The 13,390-nt window shown below is 42.2% G+C and overlaps 1 protein-coding gene across 2 annotated transcripts in view; it reads left to right on the forward strand.

Annotated features, from left to right (window-relative positions):
- The window catches only part of APP (amyloid beta precursor protein), a 219,281-nt gene that overhangs the window by 147,767 nt on the left and 58,124 nt on the right, over positions 1–13,390 (forward strand). For both annotated transcript variants that reach the window (XM_082043208.1, XM_082043207.1), the window contains exons 9-10: positions 5,915–5,989; positions 7,087–7,245. In XM_082043208.1, the coding sequence (XP_081899334.1) occupies positions 5,915–5,989; positions 7,087–7,245 (234 nt within the window). The remainder of the gene's footprint in view (positions 1–5,914; positions 5,990–7,086; positions 7,246–13,390) is intronic.

The following is a 13,390-nucleotide window of genomic DNA, read 5'->3' on the forward strand; positions in this document are numbered from 1 at the left end:
TTTTCCGTTTTCTACAAAGCTGATGGTTTGTGGAAAAGAGGTAATTGAATGAACAGGCACTCAGAAAGCGCCAGCAAAATTAACTGGGAAAAGCACTGAACCATGGCATCAGAAAACTTCTGGGCAAATGCACAGCACATTTTACTGTGCGCATTTGGGGCAGCCTCACAAACACAGTTCAAGGGTTTGACTGAAGATCACGCTGGTGCTGCGTGTGCTCTGCCCTCGTTAGCATGTTCCCAGCCATCCTTTCTGTCAGCGCTAATGAGCCTACAGCTGTGGGGTCAGGCAGGTCAGCTCCCTCATCTCCCTGCCATGTCACTCTTCAAAAACAAAAAATAAGAGGTAAGATGACCGACCCTGGCCAGTTCAAGCTAAGTCAGACCTGGGAAACAGCAACACAATAGTACATCAACAAGAAAGGATCTTTGTTCTTTAATTTGCTTAAGCTGCTTATGAAATCACAGCTTAAAGTATGTATGTCTTGAAGCACACAAAACCCCTGCAGAGCTTTCAAGAAGAGAGATAACTTACTGAAGTTTTTAAAAAATCATTTTCCTTTCTGTAAATAATGTCTTGTACAGCATTGAGCTAGCCCCTCCCAATTAATATTTCGAATGTTTAAAAAGTATAAGATCTTATGGAGAGACAGAAAAGCCGTGTACCATTCTGTGTTTTGTTCCTCATGTAAACTGTGATGTGTCTGTGTCCTGTACCACTGGTCTGCTTTCCTGGCATTTTTTAATAAATTTATTTTTACAAATTTATTTTTACATTTTCTTTAAAATCAGGTAGATTCTTAATATATATTTAACTAAAATTAATTTGAAGCTATTCATTGTTTAAAACTAAGCTAAACTATGCTAAAAAAAACCCTATGCTAAATAAATTAATTTAGTAAAATTTTGCTGTCGATATTTTATTATTAAAAAAAAAAAAAAGTTAGCAAATAAGAGCCACTAGCTAGGTCCTCCAGCAGCACCAAACATATTCATTTTTATTTACCCAAACAATAGCTCAAAGTCCAGTTCTTTCAAAGCTCAGAAATTGGGGCTTGTATAGGAACAGAAATGCCCATTTTTCTTCTATTAAAATAGAGAGGAAATGATCAAGTGATCAAATCATTCTTTAATCTTGATAAATGTCATGATCAGAAATATATCAGCTTGTTCACTAAAAACAGATATTTCTTTAATAAAGCAGGTAGTTGTAAAGCAGTACTTGATTTGATGCACACGTTGCAGCAGCCAATCAACTAATAAAAATACTCATGCATTCTAGTTCACATAAAACATAATCATCTAAGGAGCAGGGAAGTTTATCATGAAAAAATTAAATTGAAATATTTTAATAAAAACATCATAAGGGCTCATGCAGATTTTCTCTATATCCTCTTACTTAGATTTCCCTTTGTTCACCATGAAATTCTAACAACTCGTGTTTCTTTTTCTCTTGCATAAAGATATTCACAAAGGCAGAGACCCAGCTTCTGTCGGTGGATGTGTCAGTTCATTATTCACAGCTCCGAAAAGATTCTTTCTCTTTGCTCTTTTCGTACGATGACCTGATGCACCTCTGGTTCAGACTGTTTTAATCCCTCTGCTCTTAAGTGTCGATCCCTTTAGACTATAGACCATGAACATTTTTCTGCCATTACATCTTGCGTAGCACCTGGAGCAATGAGGCTTATAAGCATTCCTAGGCAGTACTGTAAAGAGAATTACATTAGCTTTTCTCAGTAATTATTAATGCTGCTCCAAATAACAACAAAGCTATATTCCCACGCGAACAGGACAGCCATTCAGCAATGCATGTGTATGTAACCTTTAAATGCTTCCTGTTCTGTGACGTATAACGGGGGAGATTGTGCTAACTGATTGCAGGATGTTGTAGTTCTTGTTTCTGCTTTGGGACAATTTGTCTTTTCCTTTCTCTCTCTTCCCAATTTGTTGACTCCTGTACAGCTCCGTCGCTTAAACAGTTGCTAAATAGCCAGGTAGAACCAGATATTGAACCTTACTCAAGGGAGCAGTATATTTATACATTTCTTTCTGCAAACACCTTGTGACATCCTTGTGTCTATAATTTACTCTAACCCCTCTGGCTGTTTACAACATTTTAGGAATCACAGTGTGTACAGTGCTTATGATAGAAACTTAATGATACCTTGTCTCCAGGAATAGTCTTGCTTCTTGAAAGTTCATTTCCAAAACAAGCATCTGAAAATACTGCAGTCCTCAACCATCCTGAACAGGACTGGTGTTATGTTGAAGATTCTTTCAGGTCATTGCATGCAACTAGTTCAAACATCCTGAAGAGATCTTCAGCTGGTTCTTAGTGCCAGTGGCACCACAGAATCACAGAAGGGACCTTATAGATCATCTAGTCCAACCCCCCTGCCATGGGCAAGGACACCTTCCACTGGCCCAGGTTGACCTTCTAGCTAAGCAAACCTTCAGGCAAGCACATCTGCTGGTCTGAATGCTGTTACTAAAATGTCTGTCATAAATTCTGCTCTTGCAGATACACTTCTGTGCCCCAGTGTAAAAAAATTGGAGTACATTCTGCCATTGTCCATATAATGAGATTTTTGCGTTTAGCATCTCTCTTACTAATGAATGATGCTTTCTGTACTTCCTTTTTCCCACTTGCTGTCCCCTACAGCCCAATTTCAAAAGGAGACTGCCAGGCACTAAGTCCTGAGTTCTGAAGAAGTTTGACTTGGAAATGGCTCGCTTCTTAAATCTCAACTAGGAGTTGTCCTTTTCCCTGCACAAAGCCACCCAGCCTTGAAGAGCCTTAAATCTGTCTGGCTTTGATAGGTCTATGCTTTTGGCGGGTGGGTTTTTAAGTGAAGGTTTGGTTTATAAGTGAAGGTGAAGGAGAGTAGGTTTATAAGGCCAAGTTCAGCCTTTTTCTGCAGATCTGTACCTGGGGAACTTTTTTCCCTTCCTGTCTTTGGTTTCCTGCAGTGTGCTACGGCATATTTCGTAGTCACTCATAATTCCCTAAAGTGATAACCTTCGGTGAGAGCAGGAGTTTTCTCTGGCAGCGTGGCTGCCCATAGCTGTATGGCAGCTGTACCTTCAGTTAGTTAGCATGCACACAGAGATGCTTTCAACCACTGAAGTCTTCTCAGTTGCAAAAATTGGCATTCAAAGCCCAGCTACTGCAGTCTTTACATTGAATATTGTTTCTGCGAACAGCCGTGTCATTCTGTGTTTTTCACAAGCCATTCATTCTTGTTGCACCAGAACTGAACTCTGAAGCCCATAATTTACATCCCTCCCAACTAGCTCTGTAGGCTGTCAGTTTATCATCCTGCCTTCCATGCCTTAAAAGGTTTAGAGAAATAAAGCAGGCAGAGACCTGGTCTAGCTAAAGGTCTGCTTATCACATTATCCACAATACTTGTTTTCATCATATGGATTAGCAGAGGGTTAGTTTGGGGGATAAAGATGGCAAGGAAACTGTTGTTCTGAAAGCCCATCAACTGCTCATTCAGAATGAAAGAGTATTAAGCAGATGTCAGAGATTTGATTTGGAAACATAAAAGGAGAGGAGGGAGAAGAAAATAATAAAGTTGCTAACCTAGGCCAGTGCTCAAGCTTGAGCACATCATTGTAGTTTATGACCTGAATTAATGCAGTAATTTCTGGGTCTTCTGGAATGTTCACATCCCAGCACCAGTGACATTTCAGGTCTCTAGAAAGGTGCTGCCTGTATACACGAATTAAGTTTTCTCAGCCACCACAATCATATGGCCTAAGCGTACAATTAAGAGGTGAATACCTAATGTGCACTCAATACACAGCAGCACTCTGAGCATTAATAAGTTTTTTCCAGAACACATCACAGTACTCTGAGTTGTGGTGTCGGTTCATGTCCTCTAGTCCTGCTTTGCCAGAGAAGCAAGAGCATCTTCTGTCCCCAAGTACTGGGAAAGTAACTGGTGGTGGGGCGACCTGTGACTTCAGTGCACTGCGCATCATGTTCTCTGTTGTCAGCTGCTTATTGCAGCCCCTTGCAAATGAATTGTCTTGTCTCCTTGTGAACTTTGGTTTCCTGCCTCCCTAGAGCTTGGCTGCAATTTGCACATCAATGCATATTTGTCTGATGAGAAGATAATGTAAGTTGAAGAGGTACTTTTAGGCTGCCGGTTTGTGTAGGTTGTAGTACAGTTCTTGAGACTGAAGTTTCAGCTCACAGTTACCAGTAAAAAAGTGGAGTGAAATTAAGACTGTGATTTCTAAGTACTTAACTTCAGGTCTTTGTGCTTACAACTGCTGTCTAATCGTGACCCTGATGAAGCCATGAAGCTGACCAAAAAAAAAACCAACCAAACAAACAAAACAAGCACAATTTTCCGCTCTAAAGTTTTTAGCATTGCCTTAGTTTCCCAAAATATATGTCTCCACTCTCCTGGGCTGTTATTGAGACCAGAAACTCTTACAGCTAAATAATTTCACTGATTTGGTCTGTTATTACTGTGACTGATTTATTGCTGTCTTGAAATACAGTCCCAGGCTTTGGGTTAAAAGGAGGATGAAAATTTGAAAAGAAAATCCCATACATTGAGTCAGTCTTGAGTGCAGGTGTCTCTGTGCTGGTTAATCGTTAGGTCTACAGCCCTACATAGGACTGAGAAGGGATTCTATTTCAAGGACTAGGACTTGTGCATGTGGCCTTTGAGCCCAGGTTTCATTGCTCAGTGTTTTTTTCAAAGTCACAGGCTCAACCAGATAGCCTGAGGCACCAGCGATGCTCTCCAGTCTGTCCATCAGGAGCCTGATAAGCAACATCCAGCACATGGGAAAGCTCAGGAGCCTGAGACAGGAGCTGAGTGGTAGAAGCTTCACTTCCAGACATGAGACGCAGCAGGTTTAATTTGTCCTGCCTTTGGCATTGGTCTTGGTAAAATTTCGGTCATGTATGTGGACTGGGAGCTTTTCTGAAATCCCTTTTGGAAACCTTATATTTTACTATTTCTATTAAATGGTATGACAGTGTGGTTTGTGGTCAGAAAGAAAGGAACAGAATAGCACATTTTGAGTAATTGCTTCTAGGTGTTTCTTCTGTCGACTTCTGACATTGTGCTAATCCTGCAAATAAGTCACTTATTTGTGTGCATCGCATTCAGTGAGAGCAATTGTTCCTGCATAAAATGTGTTACTTGAGGAGATTGCTGTCTAGGTGTGAAGTAAGTCCCTGAGTAAGACCACAAGAAGGTTTCAGATGTCATAGACAGCAAGTTAAGACTAACTCATTCCTTGAGTATTGAAATACTGCCCTGTGTTACAGGAGGAGGTGGCCTCTCACATTGCTGAAATGAATGGTACCAAAAGTTCTCCTACATCATTTTTTGTCAGTCTTTTACTTGAGTTATAAATATATTCAATTCTTGAAGTGTTGGACACCAGTTTCTGGACAGACTGGCAGAAATTGCATTGTAATTCTTGATCCCTCGAGCTCAAAGGCCAGCAACATAGTCTGAATAAATCTGAAAATCTTTGTGGTGCCAAAAAAGCATCAGTTAGAATGTGTTGAAATTCACTCATTTTGACCAAGGACATACAGTAGATGGAAGTGGTTTCCTTTGTGTCTGAGATGAAAAGGGGTTGGTATGCTCACCCCTAGAGACCTCCACGTCCCTTGCTTGGGCTGGTTCACAGCTGTATTGCTTCACAGCGGAGTTGTGAGAGCTTGACATGATGTTCTGACACTGAAGTACCATCTTTGTTTAATTTAATAACAGGATCCCACCTTTGTTAAATGTTGTAACTGCTTTTTAAATTGAGATAAAAGAAGGAGAGGAATATAAAAAGGTGACTGTCAGAGCTGCAGTGCTTGGCTGTTGCTAAGCTCTAGACAAGAGAGGAAAATATGAAAGTCACGCTCCTTTTTTTTTTCTTAGGTCATGAGAGAGTGGGAAGAGGCAGAGCGTCAAGCAAAGAACTTGCCAAAGGCTGACAAGAAAGCTGTTATCCAGGTAGAGGAAAACACAACCATAACCTTGCCATCTGAGGCCACAGTTAAAATACAAGGGGTGCTGGGTGTGATATAATTTTAAAACATACTTCCATGGGGATTTAATGTTAGTCTCTGCTGTTTCTGTTTTTGTTCCCAGCTGCTAGTGGCTGCTGGGTGTCTCTGTACTTTGCAGCTGGTCCTTGGAACAACAGTGCAGGATGTTGCTCTTGACTGCATGGAGGGGTAGAATTTTTCTTGAATGTAGATTTGCCTTCAGTGAGAATTGAAAACTCAGTTCCCATGGGTCCCTTGTAAAATTTAGGCTGTGATAAACCAATACAAGCTGCAGGACCTAAGCTCAAAGCAGAGATGGAAAATGTGATTGAAGGAAGGAATCACCATCAGTTTTATCTGAAAGAAACCCTCAGTCAAAAATTATTTTATCCAAAATTATACTATAATTCAAAAATTCTGACAAGCCAGACACTCCTTGAATCCCACTGTGGCTATGTCAGGTATTATTTAATACTGCTAGAATGATTTCAATGCAAAGCTGTAAAAAGGTAACATTCAGAACCAGATTGCTTTGCACATGAGATCCCACAGCTTCGCTCTCTGTGCACTTTACCCAGTCAATCTTTTCCTTTATTGGAATAAGTTTAGGCTCAATTTTTCTTCCTGGTGGACAGTTTATAAGAAATTATGCTGACTCTGTTCAGGTTGGAATTTTTTTCACGCACGTAGACTTACTTGCGAAGTCATGTCAATGACTCGTGGTGGCAGGGGACATATGCTTTCCAAATTCCACCCCACTCTAGGCACAATTCTCTAGTGCTGAACCACTGTCTTGGGGCAAATGAAGGATTCACTGGTGGTTGTGCTGAATGTGTCAGGAATATTTGATTAGATTAATAAAATATGGCCAGGTGTTCAGGAATTCAGGGCATCAGGAGTTTCCACTGAAATCAGTAAAAGGTGCATTCGGTGCAGATTTCCTGGCAGCCAAGTTAGACTGACTTGAGGAAAGATTTTGGTGATTTGCAGACAGAGATGTTCATGTCCCACTGGTCTCTGCTGATGTCTTTGTGTTCCTGTTGTGATGGATGTTTTTTTCAGCATTTCCAGGAGAAAGTGGAATCACTGGAACAAGAAGCAGCGAATGAAAGGCAGCAGCTGGTGGAGACTCATATGGCACGGGTGGAAGCCATGCTGAATGACCGTCGCCGCATCGCTCTGGAGAACTATATCACAGCCCTGCAGACTGTCCCGCCCAGGGTAAGCACAATACCACAAGCTCTACCAGCTGTGTCAAAATCACTGAAGTTGTCCTGGGACAAAAGCTCTCAGATAGTTTGAAAGTTAAAAGTTTAGACTTTGTATGTACATAAATGTAGGCACAAGCACAGATGCCCTCTACATACCTATGGATAGATACATACGTAACGATACTTAAGCGAAAAACGTGAAAGTGATTTGGTTGTCAGAAATTGTAGCCTTTCACAGATCCTGCAGAAGGATGATGAAGCATCCCTCTAAGTTATGGACAGTAGGATACTTCATCATGTCAAGATGGAGCTTAAGGATGACGGTAGTTGTGATTTTCTGTTTGTTGAAGTGTCAAAATGTTTGGCGAAGGATCTTGTGATGGTTGTTGGATGGCTTGAAGATAGCACACTAGCAATTTGAAGTTGTCTGTGTTGGATGTGGTGGCTGTTGGTGGGTGTAAAAACTAAGTTCAGAATGTGGACTGAACAGACTTTTTAATGACTGCGTATCTGTGGTGTGTGTATTCAGTACCAAAATAACTGGTCTGCGACCTCCAGAAAAAGAGAATCTGCACAAACACTGTGGGAAAACAGTCAAATGTTGTATATACCTCTGTCCCTTGCACACTTACTAGATGGAAAAAACTGTGTGTTACTAAAAGACTTTGGGGTCAGCAGTGTAAGATGTAGCCATTAGATCCTGAATTGGCCTCACAGGGAGTTAAATCAGTACAGGCAACCTGGCAAAATTACATGTTTTAAGTGCATTTCCTTCTGCAGAGAAGCCTGCATATTTATTGAGCATGGAAAAGTGATCATCATCTTAGTTCTTTATCATTATCAAACTTTTTTCTCCACCCCATGGCAGAAAACTCTTGTTTTTACGGTGTGCCAAGTAAAAGAGAAGTCTTTTACTTAGGTAAAAGTGTCCTGGGGAAACTTCAGGGTAGTTGTATTAAGAGTTAATCTGTGTTCTGCAACATAGTAATTACTGGAAAATGAAGTTAATCTGTACTAAATTGGTAGAACATGTTGTTTGGTCTGAGTGTGAGGATGCATATTGTAACCTCTGACTGTCCTGCGGGTAGTGAAGGGCTTGGATTCGAGTGACTCCTTAGGAGGCAGATGAGTGAATTACAGGCTGGGATGCAGCTTTCTTTGGGAAAATGGAGTCTGCAGCTCAGAACTGGGGGTGAGATGAGGTGAGTGCACACACTGACTGCAGGTGTTTCATGTTTGACTTCAGCCAATCAGCTGTTGCTGTGAAGTTGAGCCTCATGGAAATGTAATCCTGTCTGAAAAGTACCCCAGAAAAATGGTTTGTTTTCAAGTTGTGTGTGGATCAGGTTGACAGCTTGGTTCTGCAGGTATCTGATGGTGTGGAACGTGAGGATGGGGACCACACATGAGAGCAGAGTGGTCTTCAGAGCTGTCAAAATGTGCAACTTTATTCTTAGCACAAGAGAACTTGACCTTTCATGTTTGTGGACCACAGATGACTTCTTCACTAAAAAAATTTTTAAAAAGTTCAGCTGCAGAACACTTAAGGAGTAAAAATGTTAACACGACTGTGGGACAAAAAAAATCTGCATTATATGTTTGGGTTGCTTGTAGTCAGCTCCCAGAACATCTAAACTAATAATACGTCTGCTGTCTTAGTGGGAGAATATCAGACCTGAAAGACTGTGTCAAAGAACACCGTTTGATGCAGGACTCCAGTAGAAATAGATGTTAAAGGTACTGTTAAAAGTCCGAGATGCATCCTTTATTGTATCCCAACAAAAGCTAAGCATTCTGAAAGGAGCAGGCAGCAAGCATGGAGGTGACATCAGCTGAAGGTGCTACCAAACAGCGACTCATCTCAAAACTAATGAGGGTGAATGGTTTGAAGGATAAGGTCTTTAAACAATTCCTTTGCCATTCTTGTTTATGGTACTGCCCTTGCTTCAGCATCTTTTGTTTGTGTACTCTGTAGTTACTGACAGTTCAGGCATATGTCTCTGAACCATGGGCCAGATGTTTGCCAAAGCACGTGAAAAAAAAAAATTACCTTGAATTCAGCAAGAGGATTTATCTGGTTTTATTGTGGGTCAGAGGGTGAAACCTGAGGGAGTGATTGATGGTAGCTGCACAGCCTAATGAATGAATCCAGTCCGCTAACTGCTTTGCAGGATATGGAGCCAGAAATCTGGATACACTATGAACCCAAACTTTGGCTGCCTAGCCAAAGAGAAAATGGGATTAATGGAGAATTCAACTCTGATACCCTAGATACATTCTTCTATGGTGGTTCCCTCGTAAAGTAAAAGTACACTTGATGCAAATGAGTTGTCTTTGTGAGAGTAAGTCATAAGCTTACTGGTGATTTGTTAAGTAATCATACAAAAGGGAGGTTTTTCTGGACTTCTCCAAAAATATTTTTAAGAACCCCCTTCCACCACCTGTTTCAGATTAGAATCACAGATAGTTTGAGTTGGAAGGGACCTTCAAAGGTCACCTAGTCCAACCCCCCTGCACTGAGCAGGAACATTTTGAACTAGATCAGGTTGCTCAGAGCCCTGTCCAGCCTGGCCTGGGATGTCTCCAGGGATGGGGCATCTACCAGCTCTGTGAGCAACCTGTGCCAGTGTTTTAACACCCTCATTGTAAAAAATTTCTTCCTCATGTCTAGCCTGAATCTCCCCTCTCTTAGTTTAAAACCATTACCATTTGTCCTGTTGTAACAGACCCCGCTAAAAAGTCTGTCCCCATCTTTCTTATAGACCCCTTTTAAGTACTGAAGGACTGCAATAAGATCTCCCTGGAGCAGAACAACCCCAGCTCTTTCAGCCTGTCCTCACAGCAGAGGTGTTCCAGCCCTCCGATTGTTGTGGTGGCCTCCTTTGGACCTTCTCCAACAGGTCCATGTCTTTCCTGTGCTGAGGGCTCCAGAGCTGGGTGCGGGACTCCAGGTGGAGTCTCACTGGAGCACAGCAGAGGGGCAGAATCACCTCCCTCGATCTGCTGGCCATGTTCCTGTTGATGCACCCCAAGGTACGATTGGCCTTCTGGGCTGCAAGTGCACATTGCCAGCTCATGTCCAATCTTTCATCTACCAGTACCCCCAAGTCCTTCTTGGCAGGGCTGCTCTCAATCCCTTCATCTCCCAGCCTCTATTGATACTGGAGGTTGCCCTGACCCAGCTGTAGGACCTTCCACCTCATGAGGTTTGCATGGGCCCACTTCTCAAGGTTGTCCAGGTGTCCCTGGATGGCATCCTGTCCCTCAGGTGTGTCAATTGCACCACTCACCTTGGTATCATCCATGAACTTGCTGAGGGTGCACGCAACCCTACTGTCTGTGTTATTGATGAAGATATTAAATGGTACTGGTTCCAGTACGGACCCCTGGGGGACACCATTTGTCACCAGTGTACATCCAGACATTGAGCCATTGACCACTACCCTCTGGATGTGACCATCCATCCAGTTCCTCACCCACCAAACAGTCCACCCATCAACTCCAAATCTCTCCAGTTGAGAGAGAAGGATTTTGTGGGGGACCCTGTCAAAGGCATTACATAAGACCAGATAGATGACATCTATAGCCCTTCCCTTGTCCACTGATGTAGTTACTCCATCCCATAAGGCAAATAGGTTGGGCAGGCAGGACTTGCCCTTGGTGAAGCTGTGCTGACTGTCTTGAATCACCTCCCTGTCTTCCATGTGCTTTAGCATAGCTTCTAGGAGGATCCGTTCCATGATCTTCCCAGGCACAGAGGTGAGGCTGACAGGCTGGTGGTTCCCAGCGGCCTCCTTTCTGCCCTTTTTAAATTGGGTACTTTGTTTCCCTTTTTTCCAGCCACCAGGGACTTCACCTGACTGCCATGACTTCTCAAATATCATGAAGAGTGTCTTGGCAACTACATCAGCCAATTCCCTCAGGGCTCTGGGATGCATCTCATCAGGTCCCATAGACTTATGTATGTTTGGATTCCTTAGATTGTCACGAACCAGATCCTCACTTACAGTGGGACTTTGCTCCCCAAGTCCCTGTCTTACAGTTCATTTTCCACTTGAGAAGTGTGGGAAGAGAACTTGCAAGTGAAGACTGAGGCAAAGAAGTTGTTGAATTCCTCAGCTTTCTCTTCTTTCTCTAAAGTTATGAGGACAGAATTCAGGTTTAAATTGAAAAAAATATTTAGGATTTTTATTGAAGCACATGTCTTCTCATGCCTTCTGCACCCAGACGGGTTACCATAAATCTGGTTTGTATGTATAATGTATATGGATATGTGTGTGTGTTTGCATAAAATTATTTTCCATGTGCTGTTTAATCACTTGGACATATTGCCTTGTACTTGAACATTTCCCAAGATTATTTAGTCTTTTGGCAAAGCACTTGAAGCAGCAGGATTTCGTTTTGCTTTTGGATGTCTGGAAGTCCATGACCAGTCTGTGCCTGCAGATCATTTATCAGAGGAACACAGCGAGTCTGGCACACATCAAACTGATCATGGATGTGGTACAAGGTTCTCTGTGGGTGACAAAATCCTAATCCACTTGGAACTCCTGTTTCCTCTATGTGTACAGATTTTGTGGTGGTGTGTTCAAGGGGCAGCCTCCTCATGGAAGCTGGAGAGAAACTTCCTCTAGCTTGGAAAGTCCTTGAACAGGGGGAAGCTGGAAGGTTATGTGAGAAGTACCACCATCATTTACTTGCTCTTTTGGAGGAGGCTTTCGCTGTAGGATAGCAAGATATGAGATATGGGGAACCTTTGGTCTGGGTCAGTAGCATAGTCATTACGTTCTTATATACATGCCTAGAAAATGGATGATTTTCAGTGCCATCTACCTAAAACTACAAAATTCTGGGAATCTCTTATGAATAGCTTCTGTACAAGACAAAAAACTTTAACAGCAGATTTTTTTCAGGTGTTAGGCAGATGATTGCCAAATGCCGGTGTCAGAGGAGTGTTTCATTGTGCCGCTCTGGGCAGCAAGGGGGCCAGGGAGCGTACAGAGATGAAATTGCATAGCTTCAGGGTCTGCTAGAAAACAAATCTGAGCAAAACTAAACATTAATACTGTTGTTCTGTTCTCAGAAACGATGTCATGCGGGCTGCCCAGAAACTTAAAATTTGATCCTCATCCCAGATTCCTGATACCACTTAGCTGTGCTGCTATACTTTGTTGCCTTGGAAAATGGGGTGCAGCTGTTCAGTATCCAATGTCAAAATATACTGTATTGTTTCATCCTGCTTGATGGCCTTACTACAGAAAGAAGGATTAGCGGCAGCTGGAACCAATATGCCTCTAGTTTTTAAAACAGTTGGAAATTTTCCCCTTCATTTTGCAAGCTAAATAGAGGAATTCAAATCCATCATTCTCCCTGAGCAGGTTGATTCTATAATTTGTTTATATTCCATCTTTCACGTGCATATCAAATTTTGCTGGATTTATGTCTCCCTGTTTAATCTTCATTGGTAAGAGATGCACATTCTCTGTGGGAAGCCAATGGCGGGGGTGCAAAGAAAAACAGAAAAGAAATCCAACTCCTAGTGGTGAAATAAAGGGTTTCAGAGCAAGCAAATGTACAGGAAAACTTTGAAAGGTAATTTACTGCCTTTCTTTGTGTACAAAGTGGGCATATAATGATGAAAATCAGTTTTCAATGCTTCTAATTTAGCACAATGTTACTGAAATGTAAATTATTTCTAAATAGAGCATCAGCTCTAGCATCCTTCTGACATTTTTGCCATGTTTTTTTTTCTTGTTGTCCTCAGCATTTGCTCTGGTACTTTTTGTGCTACGGAAACAGTGTCTGTTCAAATGGAGGGACCACACTGCGGGTTGAAACTGGTTGAGTTTGGCTATTTGGGCATGAAGAAGGAGGGTTATCTCTGGAGGGGCCCTTACTCAGTGCCTCTGCATTCAGGAAGCTCGAAGCCTTTCCTGAGTCCAAGGAGGTTTCTGTGGAAAAATGCAGTTGGCGGCAGGCCAAAGCATCACTGCTGATCTGGTGATAAAAATCCCCCTGCGCAGGAGGAAAGAGCCGTCCAGCTCTGGTACTCCACCCTCTAGCTCTACTCCTCTAACCCCATAAATTTACAGCCGTGGAATTTCACACATACACTTGATTTGGTAGGGTTTTGTGAAATAGGTGGCATGGATTTC

The sequence above is a fragment of the Streptopelia decaocto genome (genome assembly GCF_964273445.1).
Source record: "Streptopelia decaocto genome assembly, chromosome: 1".
Taxonomy (NCBI): Eukaryota; Metazoa; Chordata; class Aves; order Columbiformes; family Columbidae; genus Streptopelia; species Streptopelia decaocto.